An 18,715-nucleotide genomic window follows, 5' to 3' on the forward strand; every position below is an offset into this window, starting at 1 on the left:
ACAATAACGTGTTTCAAGGGTTTCAGGTTCGAAACATCATAACGGATATCAGGGTATTATTTCAGCAATTCGATGAATGGAACATAAATCACAACTATAAAGAGGCGAACAAGATAGCGTATGTAGGATATTTAGCCTCTACTAGCATGTATATTGATCCTTGTAATAGTTCAGATTTATCCCTCGTTGTTCAAACTCCTAAATTCATTTTTCTTACCTTGTAAAAAAAAACAAAGTTCGAATCCTTCCGTCCCATTTGTAATTTGTAATACCCTTAAACTGATGTATGAAGAATTAATAATATCCCAAAATGCCTTCTATAAAACAAAAATGACTGACCACAATCTCTTGCTGAATTAAGCCAAACTGAGAACAAACAGGCAAGAACTCTCCAAACTACTGATATTTCAAGATGATGATGTCCCTAATCGTTTTTGAAGCTCCTCAACCATTTTATCCACAGGAATTTCCTCCTCTGTCTTGGTCTTGACATCCCTCACTTTGACAAACCCGTCTTTTAGGTCACGCACTCCGACCATGACGGCAAAAGGGATCCCCGATGACTCTGCACGCTCAAAGATTTTGAAAACCTTTTTGACAGTCGTATATTCTGCTTTGATTTTGGCAAGCCACAGTTCATTAACCAATTCAGCTGCTAAAATCAAGTCGTCATCAACACTTTTGCCAGGTCGCGAGACTACACCCACCAAAACCTGGGTTTCGTTAGCCCGTACTACCTGACAAATGCACAATATCAGGAAGCAGTAAGTACTAAGGTTTTGTTATGTTCGACTTTTTGTGACTTATTTCAGACAAAATAAGTTCAGTTAATTGAAATTCAATTGATCAAGATTAATTTAGTCCTTCTTTCACACATGCACATTCGTCAATCAATCAAAGTAACCATAGATTAAGCATTCCCCCAGTGAAAGCATAAAGATAAAAAAGAATATAAAAAAAAAAACATCTGCACCAACTATTCATCCCAGGGAAGGCACTCCCTACCTACACATACTTCCTACGTTTCTAATTAGATTACACAATTTGATTTTGAAACTATTCACACAAGGTCCGTTGACTTTCTTTTGTTATTTATGCTCAAGAAAAAATATAGTCATCTGGGGTCTTATTTGATTTTTCTCAATGAATATTGTTTAAATATCGATTTTTTTAAACTTTTTCCTATTTATAATTAAAGATATTAATGTCTGAAATCGTGTATTGGCAAACGTGCCTGAACAATTGTGTCATCTAAAAAAGAACGGAGGAAGTACATACACATTCAACAGAATTTCGCAAACACGACAATATGCTCTTTCACACCTTCAATAAGGAGTATTGCTAATTTACCAGAGCTTCCAAAGAAGAGCATTATTTAGAAAAGACGTGTTTAAGAAATTTTCTGTCACTATTACCTGATTTTGATCTTTCTGATTTTGCTCCATTATCGCAAATACACGTTCTATTCCCAGACTGGCACCAACTGAAGGAACCTGCTTAGAACCAAACATGCCGATAAGATTGTCGTAGCGCCCACCAGCAGCTATTGATCCAACCTGTCAGTACATATTTGTGAGTCGTTTTGACAATGAATAGGGAATGTTGCCAAATAAATAGGAAAAAAGACCAAAATCCACAAAATCCAAATTGATCAGTTATAAATTTATTACATATTGGAGGCTATACCTAATGTTAAATTTTTGAAAGAAACAGAGGAAGGCCATAATGACCAAATAATAATAGGAAAGGAAAGTAGCATAGTTGGGCATCATGGTGAATTTTAAGTTAAAAAATGCTCATCGACATGCAAGTAAAACATATAACGAGGAAGGGTTCAAGAAAATGAGTGACATATTAACCTGTGTGGTTCCTTTGAAGACAGCTTCAAATATCACCCCAGTGTAGTAATCAAGACCTCTTGCAAGACTTAGGTCGAAAACTATTTTATTTACGCACTTCGATTTCTCCAAAAGTTTAAATAAAAGATCCAATTCACCCAAAGCAAGGGCTGAACCTTCATGTTTAAAAAGCTCGCTTCCTTCCTGTTTAAGCTTCAATAGTAGCTCCAGAGGAGATCCCCTTTCTTTCACAAAACTACCAATCTTGTCAGCTGTCTCTGCGAGTAACCCTTTTTCCTCCACCTGCATTAGTTAAGACAAACTTCATCAACAACCAAAACATTTCTTTTGGGGAAATATTAAGCCACGAGGTACCAAATGGATATCTAACATTGCAACAATGATTTTTTCATTTGCAAAATGGCAACAACTGCCCAAGGACTTTTATAATCCCGGAAGGTGAGGTACATATTCATGAACTGTATATTGTACAGTCCTACCAGAAAATAGGGTTTGTGAAAAAGAAAAGAAAAGGCAATCTTAGGAATTCACATGGACAGGACTTGTTGTTTCTTGGTAAAATGGGGGGGGGGGGGGGGGGGGGGGGGGGGGAGGAGATATAGAAACAAGTCTCACCATCTCCTTTTTCACTTGCTCAAATGACTGCTTGTCTAACTTGTCAATACTAGAACATATTGTTCTGAATTTTTCCGCAGGAACTCCGCAAATATCTAACATTCCATCTAGCAACTTGCGATGATTCAACTTTACCTGCAGACATTAATCAGTAAAAAACCAAAAATAAGAAAATTACGGAGAATGTTTTTGTGAGGCTAACTGTTAACATAGAGAAAGGTACATTTGACAAGTAGATAATTACATGGAGGAACTTTGTGATGCTAATAGATAGAGAAAGGTACATTTGACAAGTCGATAATTGCATGGAGGAACTCCAAAGTTTCAAAAATATAAATAGCTTTGAACTACAGTGATAAACTACTGGAATAGACACAAAAATTACACACCTCATAGTCTCCAATGTTCAATTCGTCAAGAAGCTCAGTCAAAATTTTAACCACCTCAAAATCAGGCCCCATCTTCTCAAACTGGCCAGCAATGTCAAAATCACATTGATAAAATTCACGATATCTTCCCTTAGACGGGTTGTCCCTTCTGTAAACTTTAGCAATTTGGTATCTTTTGAATGATGTAAGACTATTCATTGCCACATGTCGAGCAAATGGAACAGTCAAGTCATATCGCAAAGAACAGAGTTCTCCTCCCTGCAACAAATTTGGCACAACAATAACAATCAATCAAGCTAAATCCTAGTTTTTGCAGTTAGTAATGAAAGTCAAATTAGAGCAAAAAACACATAAGAGAATTACTTTTGCAGAATTCAAAATCAAAGATTCAGTAAAATTGTGGGTGGTGGACATGCAAGTATGCAGCACACAAGGACATATTTATCATGTTTTCCCTCAAAAAAAATACTTAACATGTGTAGTGTCAATGCTCAATTCAATAGCAAGCGAGCAAGATACCAGAGTTCTTTGCAAGTAGAGGCAAAGCTTCTTTTTTTTCTGATTTGACAAGGGAAGTAATTTACATGATTACAAAAACCATTAGGGAAAAAGTTTCTCAACAGAACAAATGGAAAGGATATGTGCCAATTAGGGATATGATTTTGTTCAAGCTTTCTACAAGGATGTTATGAGTGAACAAATTGGAAGGCTGTCAAAAGAAGGTACATATACATAATTTTTTCAAGCCACTGAAAAAAATCTACATACAGAGAGCAAATAAGAGGTGCAAATACCTGATCAGCCAGATCATAAATCAATTTTGAGTCCTCTCCATATTTTCCCATCAAAGTCTCTCTTAATTCAAAAACTGGAGTATCCAGTGCCATTGCACCGTGCCTCTTGAAAATTTCTGTTATTATTGAAAAGGCTTTATCTCTCACTGTCATCTGTTCTTTAGCAAAATCACGTGTGCCCTGATATACAAGGAAGAGTCAAAAAAAAAAAAAAAAATCCAGGGTTTCAGATAGTGCCCCACAATAGTACAAGAAGCCAAGAAACAACTTCAAATGAGAAGGCATGACATAAGCAAAAAAATATTGATATGAATAATCACGCACTAACAAGTAACATGTACAAATATATAATACCACAGAAGGTGGTTTTACATGGACCATGGCAGTGAAGTCAAATCAGAACCATAAGAAATTGCAAATCCATGTACAATGAAACACTAAAGGAGCAAAAGCATGCCTAAGAAGTACTAATAGTCTAATATCACCAACTAACACCAACAGCTATGAGAAGGATTCTCCTCGTGAGTTTTAATAATAAGCAAGGAAAAACTACAGAAGAAATACATATTAGAAACAAATATGTAAACCTTTTTTTATCAGCTCTATATAATATCAAACGGAGATGTTGTTCATGAACTAATATCTTGCAACTTGACTCTCACTCTATTGCCAATTGGTAACTGAGCACAAATAATCATGTCACATTATGACTTACGACATGTCCATTTCCTATGGAGCCAAAGATTCATTTGTTCTTTTGGTTGTGGGATGTAATGGACTAAATCAAAATGGCTCTTAATACCTCTTCGCTTCCTTTCCATGAAGTAGAAGATGGTCGTCCCGTTGTCGTCCTATTATCGCTTTTGGGTCTATTGGAAACAACCTCTCTGCAATTGCAGGGGTAAGGTTGCGTACGTCCGACCCCCCTTACCCCGCTTCTTGCGGGAGCCTCTTTGAGGCAATGGGGTAATGATAATGATAATGATGACATTATGACTTACGAATGAACTTTTCAAGTCCTGAAAGTTTCATATCCAATGAAACAGAATGATGAAAGGTTCCTTCCACAAACATAAACAAGCTCACAAAAATCCCTTTCAAGTGGTTAGGCCTACCTCAAATTGGCTGAAGAGCCTCATTCTCTGATGGGATCTCTCAATGTCAATATATTGGAGACTTTCTGAATCAAATTAGCCAACTAGAAAACAACAAGACTACACCCAAATATTTGTTTATTTATCCACTTACAGCATTGACAGTCAAATGTCAAAAACTACTTGTTTGTTCTTAGAATACCTTGACTTTTTATTCATCTATACATATTTTCCAGTTTGTCTATTTTTTATTATCTGCTTTTAAAGGCTACACACAGATGTTAAATATTGATATATCATTTTTCACAGATACTTAAAGATAAGGTACTGCACCGGGGATTCAGAGTGACGGATAATACAGAGTAAATAGCAGTCAGTTAAGTGGACAAATAACACGAAATAGAGGGAATCATAGTTGTTGATTTCTAGCTAGTTTTTAATATTTTTGCATACTAATGAAAAAAAGAGCTTTTAAAAGCTTAATTGTTTTTACATACAAGCCAAGAAATTTGGATCAAGGCATGGATTTGGCCATGATGGACAGATGGTTGAGGATAAACTGCAGGTTGGGTCCGAAAGGACGGAAAGCCGATCTGGGCCAAACACTTGGGTAAGGGCACTTATACCCATTCTGCTTCTTCTATACCTTCAGTGGAAGTGCATCTACTTACTCAACTGAGTCAGTTGTCACCCAAATCAGCTCTACAGCAGTTGGTGGCTTTGTTTGGGGTTGGAAGCAGTTGTTGGATGGCGAAACCGGTGGGAGGAGTTCGGCGACTTAATGAGAAGGAACTTCAAAGCAAGAGAGAGAAAAGGTTGTGTTATCGATGGACGATAAATGGTCTATAGGGAATCACTGCAAGCCATAGATAAAAAATGCGGTACCGGTCACGGTCGCGGAGTCTCGGTAACGGAAATGATGCTTTAGTCGCGGACCGTATCGCGGTTGTCGCGTAGGAATTTGAAAAAGAAGCCCCATGTCAACCCCAGTCACTACCTACCCTAGTCTTCCTCCCCTAAACCGTACACGTGACATAATTAAATGAATTCCTTTGTCTACCTTCTCTCTCCTCTCTTGTTTAGATCTGAAAATGGAATTCTGTACTCTATTTCAATGGAGTTTCTCCATTTCTTTCCTTTTTCCCTTTCTTTTTGTCGAAAACATGGGGAATTCGGCTGAAAACCGAGTATATGTGAGGTTAATAACGTTTAACACGGACAAAATTCGTTCGGATCGGTTAAACCGGCCGAGATCTCGCCCTTTTTAAAAACACCTTTACAACTCGGGATATCTCGTATCGCCGGCCTCCAAAACCTAGTTAACTCGGGCGAGTTTTTACACCATGCTGCAAGCGCAGGAAGCTGAGTGTGCTACTCACTTGAGGAAGACAATGATGAGGCCAGAGTTAAGCCCAAACAGTCATATCTCAGAGGAAACCCTGAGGTATATTCTGACCCACTCAACCAGAAAATCCATTCAACTCTGTGATGGGGATTACTAGTCCTAGTCTCCTAGAACGTAGAAACTGTTGGGAAGCATTGGGGGTCAAGAGGTGGTAGTCATGGTGGATCCCGGAATCACCCAAAATATTATATCCAGCGAGGCGGTGTGAAGGCTGGGAATTTCAGTGACACACTGACACCTTACAAATCATTAGGGGTATTACTGGAATACTGGGTACAGGGGACTCATTTCTAGGAGAAGGTGTATGTAAGGCCGTGGTATAGGAGTTGCAGGCGATTGCTATTGTGGAGGATTTCCTTCTTTTACAGTCGGGAAATTCAGACATAATTTTGGGATGGCTACAGAAACTAGAGACTATGACAACTAATTGGACTACGTAAACCTTTGACATTCCAGTTAGGAGGAGAGACTGTGACTTTGCGTTTGATCCGTCCATGGGAAGGATTGGAATATCTTTAAAGACTATATTCTGAAATTTAAGGAAAGAAGGTGCTGGTGTTTTTTATTGAATTCGATTATTTAGAGATCCAGCAAGGGACACAACAATGGGGAATGAGTTGGTGGAAATTCCTAAGTTCCTTGACCCTATGTTGACAGAATTTAAGAGTGCATCTGGGCATGGGTTAATGCAAGGAATTCAATCGAGGCCACCTGTACTGCTCACTTATTCTAGAAGGAGAGATGAAAAGAAGAATGACATCATACGGTGAAGTGAGAAACAGTTACAAGGTAGTAATGGGGTTGTCAGAAGTTTGTTAGAGGAGCTAGTGAGAAAGAAATCAGAGAGCAATATGTAATGGACCAGACCACCAAACCACTCATACATCTGTTCTATAACAGGAGGCACAGGAAGAGACAAGAAAAAGCAACAGCAGCCCTGCAAGAGTCAGACAGCAGCAAGTAGCAGTTGGTGCAAAGGGCTTTACCATAACATTGAGCAGCAGAGGCAGTAGAAGACAAATACTAATGAATGTAGCGTATTAGTGTGTGTAATGCCTGCGGTATATAAGCCAGCAGAAGTAGAAAGAAAGGATTATTGTGTATTGTGAAGTTGAGTGAGATTTGTAACCTAAAGTTACAACCTTGGAGAGTAGTGGCCTCAAGCTACTGTTATTGTAACTAACTTCACCATCTGCGAATTTCAGTAATCAAACTTCCTTCTTTCTATTTCTTGGTGTGCTGTTTTCTGGGTGTTTTCAGGTGGAAGAGGAGGAAAAGCATTGCACAATAGTATAAATAAGGGGAGAAGAATGTGGGAAAGGCATTCAGAAAAGATGTATTGTCTTATTGTGAATTGGGAGGCCATCCACTCCTCGAATTGTGGTAGCTTGTAATTGTTTGGTTACACTGATCAGTCAATATAAGCTCGATCTCCTTCCCCCATTTCTGTTCTTATTTTAAGCTAGCTTAACTTTCTGTATTTGATTATCGTTTTGTGAGGACATGCTACCTGATTCTTAGGAGCACACACTTAGGGCGCAGACAAGCTAAGAGATCAAATTCACTGACAAGGAGCAGATTCATGCAATATTTCCAAAATGACTACGCTACAACCCCAAAAAAAAAAGAAAAAAAAAAGAGCCAACTAACCCAATAACAGGATAGTGAAGCAGTAAGGCATAATCGATGCAATGACATCCATGGTAGCCAGAACAGCCAATATAAAAGGATGAGAGATTTCATGAAATTTGGAAATTCTGTAAACGGCTTTCATATTTTCACAACAGCCAATAGACTCCATCTAACTAGTGAAATAATTCAATGACTCACATCACCGCAACGCCCAGCAGATTACTAATTTAACACATCATACATATGTATATATACATAAACATGCAAATAGATGAAGAACATTAGAAATATGGCAGCTTTATGTACTTTTAATTCATTAAAGAAAAAACTTGGTGCAATGTGCAACAGGAAACAAATGATAAACACTCACCTTTGGGATCTTTGGGAGTCTTCTGCTTTCATTGCTTTCCACAATTTCTTTTATCTTCTCTAAGAAATCACCAAAAGCAGGAACCTTGGGATCCAAAAATGAGCAAATATTATCAGCTAATTTTTGCAAGTTAGTAAAAACATCAGCTCCATCCACTAAAACACCCTGCAGTCTATCTCTAATAAGTTGCAGAACAACCATTGTCCCCTTACCCGATACCTTCTTCTTTTTCTCACTCTTCTTAGCTACTTTCACATTTTCTGCACTAACAGCAACAACCTCATTCTTATCAAGCAATTCACTTCCCTCCAACGAAACAATGGAAGTTATCATCTCCCAAGATACCACTGTCATTACCAAGCCAAACAAGTTATTGACATTATGCACTAACTGGACATATTCCTTCTCACAAGCAGCTTTCGAGGCTGATGCATAAGCATCTTCTAATTTCTGTTCAGTAGGACACTTCTCATCAACTAGACGTTTCAAACTTGATTGTATCCCTTCACTACCGATTGACCTAACATTCAAATCTGCACGAATCAAACCACTGATACCCAGATTCCGAATTGTAGATGCCAAAGACATCCAAACTGGTTCCCATGCTTTCCCTGCTCCACCTATCCCACCCTTCATCGCCGAGTTAATCTTTACCCTCACCATGGAATGCAAAACTCTCACAGCAGCCCTGAAACTCCCGTAAATTTCCGGAACACTCGAAACAGCATCCAATTCAACCTTACCAGTCAATTTGGATCCATTAAGGAAAACTTTAAGATCACTAGCAACACCAGCTTCATCCTTCACACACTTCCCATCCCCAGAATCAACCAAGTTAAAAGCCGACACATTTGCCTTTGACGCCTCACACGACAAAGCCGCCATCGTCTCCGACACAGGGGACAAACACGAAGCTCCATAATCCAATAACGCAGAAACACCATCTAATACAGATACAGACAAACAAGAATCCAACACACATTTTTCCTCTTCAGTTACATTAATCGGATCAAAACATAAAGACGTCGATTCTGAATTTAGGGTTTGGCAAATCAAATCGGGGATTTCAGCTCGAATTGGGGAGCTAGAGAGCAAGAGTTTCGACAAGAGGAGAATAGAGGAAGCTCTAATTTCTTCTAGGGTTAGGAATTGGGGAAATTCGATGAGATAATTGATTGAGGGAGAAGCATTATTGTTCGATGAAGATGATAATTTCTCGAGAATGGAAGAATCGATGCGTACCTGAGCAAGCTTGTTCGCTACTAAGAAAACTGAGGCTGGGGAGAGAGAGGAACCTTTTCCACCAACTGTAATGACCGCCATTTCTGCCATTGATGGAGTTTCGGAGAGGAGGGTGAGGTTTAGGGTTCTTCTGCGGAAAGTGACAGTGGCGCTTACAAATTAAGCAAGTGTGCGAGGAAGAGGAAGGTCGGAAATTCGGAATAAGTATGTAAAAAGTAAAAACGTTGAGTAAATTCAGAAGTTTTATTTTCTTAGGAAAAATTAAGGCAAATTTGTCAAATACAACCTAATAAAGTTCACTATTTGCTAATTACAAACTCAAATTTCTAATTTTACAATTACAATCTTAAACTTGTACATCTATTTTGAATTACAACTCAAAACCATTTTTCGGCAAATATCACCGGAAGATAATGTCATAACGTTATTAAAAAAAACTTACGAAGTACATAATATCTATAAAAAAAACATTTTTTTCAATTATTTTATGTTTTAATTATTATTTATCGATTTTTTTAAAAAACAAAAATTATGTAATTATTTTTTTAATAGCAATATGACATCATTTTTCGGTGATTTTTGCCGGAAATAACTTCGGGTTGTAATTTAAAATGGATGTATAAGTTTAAGGTTGTAATTAGCAAAAATAAAAATTTAAGGTTGTAATTGACAAATAGAGAACTTTATGAGGTTGTATGAGGTTGTATTTGGCAAATTTTCCAAAAATTAATAAGAAAGGTCTAAACTACGACGGTCCTTACGTTTTAAGTCCGACCTATCAATTACCCTAGGAAAGTCCTAAGTCCCAACTACTCGAGTAACTCGACCAACTTCATACGCGTGGTCCAGTTGAATTAATGACCTGCTATTGTGGGTAAAATGTGTCACGTGACATCTAATAATGTTATTTTTTTCTTAAAAAAAGAAGTTTTCCTATTTAAATTTGGTAGAGCAAGGGATAATAATGGGGCATTTAAAACCCATCTTCATCCTTTACGTAGCTTACCTATTCCCCCTTCATTGGTTTTATGGGTACTCACTATGAAATAGTCATATGTTGTACACTTGTACTTGTTTTATTTATCAAGTACCCGATGTTGTTTGCGGCCTAGGTTAGTTTGTATCGAAAGAGCAAGAAATGGCCTGTTTTAGTTTAGAAATGAAGCTCTTGCTATTTATAATACGTAGTACATCTGTTGAAATTGCCTAACATCCAAATGTGTACCAAAAATTCCATGCCACAATGTTGCTTGCATTACATGTTTTTAACCGCAATTTAGAAGGTGGACCATGGTGCACATAGAGCATGGTGCACCTAAAGAACATTAATATATAATTAAAAGAACATATGGTAACGTAGAAAGAACATGGACATATATATATTTTTATATTTTTAATAAATTGTGATTTTTTATAACAAAAAAGTAAAACATTATATTGCATGTTCTTTTATCGTAGTGTCATGTTCTTTTGTTTATACACATGTGTTCTTTTTGTGCACATGGTGCACCATGCTCTATGTGCATCATGGTCCATAGTCCACGGATTGATTTTTAACTGATATCCAAAAGAGCATATTTTACGAGTTTCTACAACTACTACATGGTTGAATTTTTTAGCTCCCAAAAGAACATATTTGACACTAGTTGGTGGCAGTAGATGCTTGACTTCCACTTGCCGAAGTTGATGCTTGAGTCACATCCCTAGGCCCTCCAATCTGACCAGGTGTCTAAGATAATAAAAGAAACACAAACATTTAGAAAATACACCAAATATACATCTTACATTTACAAAGTCAACAAATATACAACTTACATTTACAAATGCTGAACCATGGTTGTCAATAGACCTAGTTATCGAGCGGGTCGGGTCAGGGTCGATGCGGGTCAAAAGAGGGTCGGGTATTGAAAGGGTCATTTTTAGCGGGTCGATAACGGGCAGGTTAAAAGCGGGTCGCGGGTCATTAGTGGGCGGGTCAATAAGCGAGCAATGAAAAATGAAAAACAAAAGAGTCATGTGCAAGTACAAGTAAATACGAAGCTACACACGTAATTTTTTGTATCATTACTATTTTAATTTTCAAAATAAGTGTAGTATAAGTTTGACCCTATAATGACCCTGTCCAATAAAGGCCCTGTCCAATAAGAGCCCTGCCCAATAAAAGCCCTATTAACTTGACCCTAACCCTATATCCATTGGACTACCCTATCCAATAACCAGGTCTAGTTATCAATAAATACACCAAATCCTTTTTTTTTTTTTTTTTTTAATAGGTAAGAAGAATGGACCCTAACTGAACCAGCACCTAGCACAGGTTAACCAGCCCAGCTCCGCAGGTCATCGCTTGAGCCACTCCCAAGCATTATATACACCAAATCCTTGAGGTACCTGTATTATAGAACCAAGTATTATTTGTAGTGTATATACATGTTTAAGCTCATATAGAGGGAAGAAGTTGAGAAAGCTTACAGTGATTGTCCTTCCTGTCCCTTTTCTCTTTTCCACTTAGTGTATTTCCTGTTTTGCCTCCTCTACTTCTCCTTCCACCTCTAGAACCCTTTCCACTCCTAATAACTCTCCCCCCTTTCCAATCCCGGTTGGCTCAGCAATGGCATTCAATACTGGAGGTGGGCCTGGCCCCCCAGCCGAAAAATTTTGTAGTGTATTTTTAGTTACGGTCCCCCCTAAAATTTGTGTATAATTGTATAATTAAATAGTATATTGCTTAATTTTTTTCTACCGGCCCCCCTCATAAAACCGTTCAAGGTCCGTCACTGGACTGATCAACATGGTATGAAGTTGCCGAAGAGGATGCCACATCATTGTTTTTATCTACTCTTTGTCTTTTTTGTGGTTGTTCCATAACTTTATCCTTATCGGGGCATCTTCTCTTGTTGTGAAGCTTTGATTTACAAATAGAGCAAGTCATTTCAATACCATGTTTAGTCAGTCTCCCGGGCTTCTTGGGGTTCCCATGGGGGGCTTTTCTCCTATTTATCCTGGGCCTACCAGGTCCTATTTTGATGGGAGGTGGATGAAGTGGTAAATCTACCCTTGGCCAATGTCTCTCACCAACAATAGGTGGGATAGTGTTTCTGTAAGGCCCTGTTCTTTTCACCTTATTTTCACTTATTTCAGGAAAAATAAGTTCAGATAAGTTCAGATAAGATAATTTCAGGAAAAATAAGGGTTGGCCAAGTACAATTTATAACTAAAATAAGTTTTGATAAGTTCTAATAAGTTCTAATAAGTTCAGATAAGTTCAGATAAGTTCAGTTAAGTTCAGATAAGTTCAGATAAGTTCAGATAAGATAAGTTCAGGAAAAATAAGTGAAAATCAGGTGAATAGAACGCAGCCTAACTCTTTAAGTAAGTATCTTTCTTATAACAATTCGCAACATAATCCTCGGGGTTATATTGACAAAAGAATATGCAAGCCACTGCATGGGCACATGGTACACCAGTTAGGTCTCACCTCTTACATGTGCAAGTTCTAGCCTCTAAATCAACATTTAAAGTATCCAAATTATATGCAACTTGAAAAGAAGTTCTTGATGATGGGGTTTACCATTGGGGTTAAAACGGATTTGGGGGCGAGTTCTGGTTGGATAGGTTTCAGTCCCCTCGCAATTGTTGTTGAGAGGGATTGAACACGGGTTATGCGACTTCTCCCTACCAAGTTTAGTCTCAATCACCACTGAACCAACAGACAATTGGTTTAGAAGTTTTACTATGGGAAGGGAAGAAGCAGCTATTTTTACAAAGGGGCCTGAGTGTCGAATATGAGGCATATCATGTACAGATTTTTGTCTTAATTACAGGGCAAAATCTCATTGATCGGAACTTTTTTTTTTAGACTAGGTTAAATCCGTTATTAGACGCTAAAAAGGGGAGACACAAATTTGGTGTTTACAAAAACCTCATTTACTATATTATCCCTTTTACCCAAACCATTTACGCCTCTCTCTTATTTTATCCAACTATTTCTTACATTAACCCACCTTGTTACATTATCTTATTTTATCAAATTTTTTTTTACACCCAATCACTGTATCAACTTTATTACTTCGTATAATATTTCCGAAAATCGTAAATATTAAGCACATATAGAAATAACAGAGGCAATAGTTTTATTTTTATTTTTTTGAAAGATTGAGGTGACTTACATTCAACCAAGGTTGTCAGGATCGGGATCCTAAATTAGATCGGTGAAGGGAGTAGGATTGGATCAGTAGAATCGGATCGTTGGATCGTAAGATCCTACTAATTAAATAGTAAAAGTAATATTTATATTATTAAAATGCAATGTAAAATCATGTATTCAAGTAATCATAATACTTAAAGACCATTTTTTTTTTTTTTGCTCACATAAGATTAATACTTGTGTAGATTCAAGCAATTAATAAGATGTGCGCAAGTTTGTTGAAATTTAGATTTTAGTTAAGATCAACATCAAATCTTAATTGATAAATTATATGAATTTCTTTGCTTTTTATTAAAAATGAAACTTTTTTTTATAACTAAGTCATTGATTAAAAAAAATATGATATTTCTAATTATATGCGATTATGATCTATTTAGTAATAAAAAAATGATTTACACCAATCAAAAAATTTATCGAGATATGATTTTACGATCCTACCTAAGATTTGGATCGGTGGCGTTAGTGGCGGACCTTGAACGGTTTTACGAGGGGGGCCGGTAGAAAAAAATTAAGCAATATACTATGTTATTATACAATTATACACAAATTTTAGGGGGGCCGTAACTAAAATGCACTACAAAATTTTTCGGCCGGGGGGGCCCACAACAAAGATCCGCCCCTGGGTTGGCGTGGTTTTGGATCGTAGAGTCGTAGAATCGTAAGATCCGAATCGGGAGTTTAACAACCATGCATACAATAGAGAAAGGGTACATAAATGAAACTGTTAGGCCGTCAGGGGGAATAAATTACACCCGAACATTTTTTTTTTTGATACAATAAAATTAATTACAACGCAACATACTTGATAGTAGTATTATATTATACAAAAATATAAAAACGACACATAAAAAACTTTCAATAATACACGCATAATAAGTACTTTAAATTAATTAAAATTGACAAAATGAACACATAATTTTGAATTCTTACATAAATTTCATATGCATTTACCGTTGAAAAAACTTAAAATGCCGTCGCAAACGAGGCCTTGGCAACACGAGTGCAAGGCGCCGCAAGTATCCCCGGCTCCACCGCACTGTTTACATAATGTTCTATCTCCGAATGGTGAAGTGATCGTTTCGCATTGGGAGTTTCCGGGGCAACACTCATCCACGGCGGAGCAACCTTCGCCGATTTGCTTACATGCTGATGTGGTGGTGGTTATCACAACCATAACAACCAAAACAACCATTACCATCTTCGCCATTTTTATATATGGACTAGTATTTGCTAATGTGTAAAAGTAATTAGAATGAGATACGATATATCTTTGTGGTATGTGTTTAATTTGTGTGTTTGATTTTAGTTAGATGGGAATTTTGCTTTTTATAGATGGTCGATCACCTATAATTAATTAATTAAATAATGCCATTTCTCCGCCTGCTATCCTCTTGGCCTAGTGGTAGTTTGAATCCTTCATAGTAATAGTCGTTGTTAGCCTACTTGTTCCTTTCCTTTTAAAGAAATTATTATTACAAATAGTCATAGTTAGAATACTTGTTCGCACAAAATAAATAAATAGGGAGAATACTTGTTCTTTCAATTTTAAAGGCATTGATGTTACGGAGTATTGTTGCCCCGCTGTCAATAATCCACCTTGAATTAAAAGAGGTCAATAAACAAGTACCTACCACATTGACGTTGTGGTCATCTTGCTTCTCTGCATCATTGATTAAGCTCAAGAAGTGTTGGTACTGCCCTTGTGAAATATGAGTGATATTTTTATCATTTTCCACATCATCATCCCCTTTTATTACCCCTGCAAACCTTCTGTCCTTGTAATTAGCAGGATAACTATGAAGTTTTCAGCATTTATCCATGGTATGCCCTGGGACATTGCAGTGATTACAGTAGTAAGCACCCTTCTTGTGAGACACTGTAAACTTCTAGTTACCAGGTCCTTGTAAAACTTTTGGTTGGAAACCCTTATAAGTGTTTCTCTTATCCTCAGCAGCAGCAAAGAGTCAAAGACCAGTGGTGCGGTTTCTTGAATTTCAGACATTTTTTGTTTTGTTCATCTTGGACAAGAAGTTTGTATGCAGTAGTAATACTAGGCAGAGGATTCGTCATCAAGATGTTTGTTCTTACTTGTGAATGCTTCTTGTGTAGCTTCATTAATAGTTGAACAAGCCTTTGTTCCTCATTTTCTTGCAGAAATTTCTGACTGACATTACATGTACATCCAGTGCAAACACATATTGACACAGGCTTTTCACTACTTAACTCATCCCAAATCATCTTGATTTTTATACAGAAATCTGTAATGTTAGTATCTCCTTGTGAAACTTCATTTAAACTTTGTTGCAGACCATAGAACTGTGGCCCAGAAGTTACAGAGAAACGTTCTTCCAAATCTTTCCAAATTTCCCTTGCAGTAGTTAAGAATACTATACTCTTGTAAATTGTAGGACTCAAAGATCTCAACAAGTAAGACATTACCATGCTATTGCATTTGTCTCAAGCCTGATAATCTGGATGATCAATAGCTGGTCTAGGTAAAGTACCATCAATAAAACGAACCTTATTCTTTATTGCAAAGACAAGCAAAATGCCTCTCTTCCATTACGTATAACCTTCTCCATCAAACTTATCAGAAATCACTGCTACATAGGGGTTTTCAGAAGAATGTATGAAGTAAACACTATTAGGGTCTTGCATAGGAGGAACTACTGCAGTTGCCATTTTGATTCAAGAAACCAGAAATTCAGATGATCCAATTTGAATCAATCTCTATATTTCAAACACAACTAATCAAAAAATCCAAGTTACTTTGAACTTGATTACAAAACAAGTTGTCTGCTAAATTTTAGCAGTAAAAGAATTTGCGGAAAAATGGCAGGAACTATGTCTGCTCTGATACCATGAAGAAGTTCTAAAGTTCAAAATTATAGTTTTAGAGGAAGAGAAAAGAGAGAGAGCATTTTCATTGATCGAGAAGAATCAATCTTATTACAAAAATAGAAGCAAGAGTACAACAATCTATTTATATGGATGTGTTTGTTTGTAACACAAAACTGATGTAGATCAAGAATTCAATTGTAACCAACTCTTACAAGTTACAACCTATAACAAACTAGTACATGTCATCAATCTGTGTGGTGAGCTGCCATGTCACTAATCCATTCATCTTGATCCTCCAAGTCAAACAACATAGCCATCAAAATAGTGATCATTTGTTGTTTGTTGTTTGTTGTTGTGTTTGTTGTGATCAATCTGCATGATCAGCAGCAACTCGATCAGTAGCAGTGGCTTGATCATATACTCCAATAATTTTTGTTCTTATTTCGGTGATGGTGTTTTAATTTTGTTAAACATAGTGGTAATTCGTTTGCTCATTACTTAGCTCATTTTAACCTGGAAAGTTTGGGCGGAGATTGTGGGTAGACGAACTTCTGAGTAGTCTTTTGAATGTAGTTGCAAATCTATATAATTTCCCTTTCATGGGTTCCATAAACAGTTAACTGAAATACTTTGGCAAACAACATTTTCAACCAGCCAAGAGTGACATTTTTAAAAAATGTACGTTTGCTTGTCGTTTTGGTTTTTTTTTTTTTTTACGCATAGCACACCCGGTTCACCGGAGCTTAGCTCCGACTACATCCGGATCCGACCTGGATGAGTGAGATTTACTACTAATCTTCTACCCTAACAATTTACCACCGCCACCTACTTTGGACCTTCTGCCACGCATTAACTAACGCGGACAAGGACCGTTAGGCTTTGTATTCGAGGGTCGTGCCTCAAAGCCCAATTTTGACCCAATCATTGTCTTCATCGGCCCAAAATATACTGGAATTTCAAGTTTCAGCATACACTACCGAATCACGGCTTGTGATCCAGGATTCTGTCTTATCATCGATCTTCATTGAAGTCTAGGTCTTCGAGTATCCTCAACTTACCCAAAAATCTAAAGAACCCGAGCTTGATATCTCTTAATTCAAATTCCAATTTTTGAAAAAATCGAAAGAACTCGAGCTTGATGTCTCTCAATTCAAAATCCAAGATTTGAACCGATGTTCCTAATAAGAATTTATATTCAACTCCTTATTGGTCATTTGGACTCATTTCACATAGGAGGAAGTATTTGCGCATATCAGATATGTATGGACAAATACATATCAGAACAAAAGACAAAATAGGAAAAATGACAAAAAAGAAATTAAATGGTACTTTTTAAAATAAAAATGGTACTTTTTTTTACAGAATGGTACTCCCTCCGTCCCGGAATACTCGACCCGGTTTGACCGACACAGAGTTTAAGGGACTTGAATTGACTTATTTAATTTAATAGGTAGTAGTTGATAGTGGGGTATTATTTTAATGTAGTTAGTGGGAGGTGGATTAAGAGGTGGGGTTGGGGGAGAGTAGGGGTTGAATTTTTAATTATTTTTTGTATGGAGTAGGGGGTAGGTGGGTTAATAGGGGTGGAGTGAGAAATAATATAATATTGTTAGAATATTTCCATTTTTAGAAACAGGTCAAGTATTAAGGGACGACCCGATAAGGAAAACAGGACAAGTATTCCGGGACGGAGGGAATACTTTTTTTAACTGAATGGTACTTTTTAAAAAATGAATGGTACTTTCTTTTTTGTCTTTTAGCTATTTGTCTTTAGTTGATATGTGTGTTGTCACACATATCAGATATGCGAAAAAACAACCTCTTTCACATAGTGGTCATCTGGACTTATTTCACACAATAAATATCTATCATCTATTTACCGAGCGCTTCTAAACAAACTCCTAATATAATACTCCCTCTGTTTCTAAATAAGTGTCACTTTTTTATAAATGGCATTCCCTTATAAGTGTTCACTTTTCATTTTTGAACATACACTTGTCGCACTTTTTCATAAATCATGATTACTTTTTCTTATACATTATACACTTTTTCCACTTTTCAATCTCCACATCCACATTTATTTGTATTTTATCAATAAACAATTATCTACTTTTTCCTTTCCCAAAAAAAACATTATCAATCATTACCTCTTACACACTTCTCATTTTTATTAATTATCGCAACACTCTCCATAAGTGACACTTATTTAGAAACGGAGGGAGTAGTAGACAAACGGCTAATATAACGGTATTGAATAAAGAGCTATTGGG

At 36.9% G+C, this 18,715-nt stretch overlaps 1 protein-coding gene and 1 long non-coding RNA gene across 2 annotated transcripts; both read right to left on the bottom strand.

The window, feature by feature from the left end:
• Positions 1-121: 121 nt before the first annotated feature.
• Positions 122-9,603, bottom strand: LOC110796149 (histidine--tRNA ligase, cytoplasmic). Its single transcript, XM_022001184.2, has 7 exons — positions 8,159-9,603; positions 3,658-3,837; positions 2,864-3,121; positions 2,475-2,609; positions 1,860-2,141; positions 1,416-1,556; positions 122-737 (listed from the first exon to the last, which is right to left on the bottom strand). Exons 1-7 carry the CDS (start codon positions 9,488-9,490, stop codon positions 408-410), a joined length of 2,658 nt encoding a protein of 885 aa, XP_021856876.1. The 5' UTR covers positions 9,491-9,603; the 3' UTR covers positions 122-407.
• Positions 9,604-10,854: 1,251 nt separating this feature from the next.
• LOC130467177 (uncharacterized) lies at positions 10,855-13,852 on the bottom strand. Its single transcript, XR_008927334.1, has 3 exons — positions 11,870-13,852; positions 11,216-11,788; positions 10,855-11,129 (listed from the first exon to the last, which is right to left on the bottom strand). It is a non-coding gene; the product is annotated as an uncharacterized lncRNA (long non-coding RNA).
• Positions 13,853-18,715: the final 4,863 nt, after the last annotated feature.

Source organism: Spinacia oleracea, chromosome 2 (genome assembly GCF_020520425.1).
Source record: "Spinacia oleracea cultivar Varoflay chromosome 2, BTI_SOV_V1, whole genome shotgun sequence".
Taxonomy (NCBI): domain Eukaryota; kingdom Viridiplantae; phylum Streptophyta; class Magnoliopsida; order Caryophyllales; family Amaranthaceae; genus Spinacia; species Spinacia oleracea.

Coding starts and splice junctions, on each gene's coding strand:
- LOC110796149 (XM_022001184.2), bottom strand. CDS start 9,490: ATGGCAGAAATGGCGGTCATTACAGTTGGTGGAAAAGGTTCCTCTCTC. Junction 3,838..8,158: donor GACTCCCAAAGATCCCAAAG/GTGAGTGTTTAT, acceptor CTTGTATATCAG/GGCACACGTGATTTTGCTAA. Junction 2,610..2,863: donor TGAACATTGGAGACTATGAG/GTGTGTAATTTT, acceptor TAATGTCTGCAG/GTAAAGTTGAATCATCGCAA.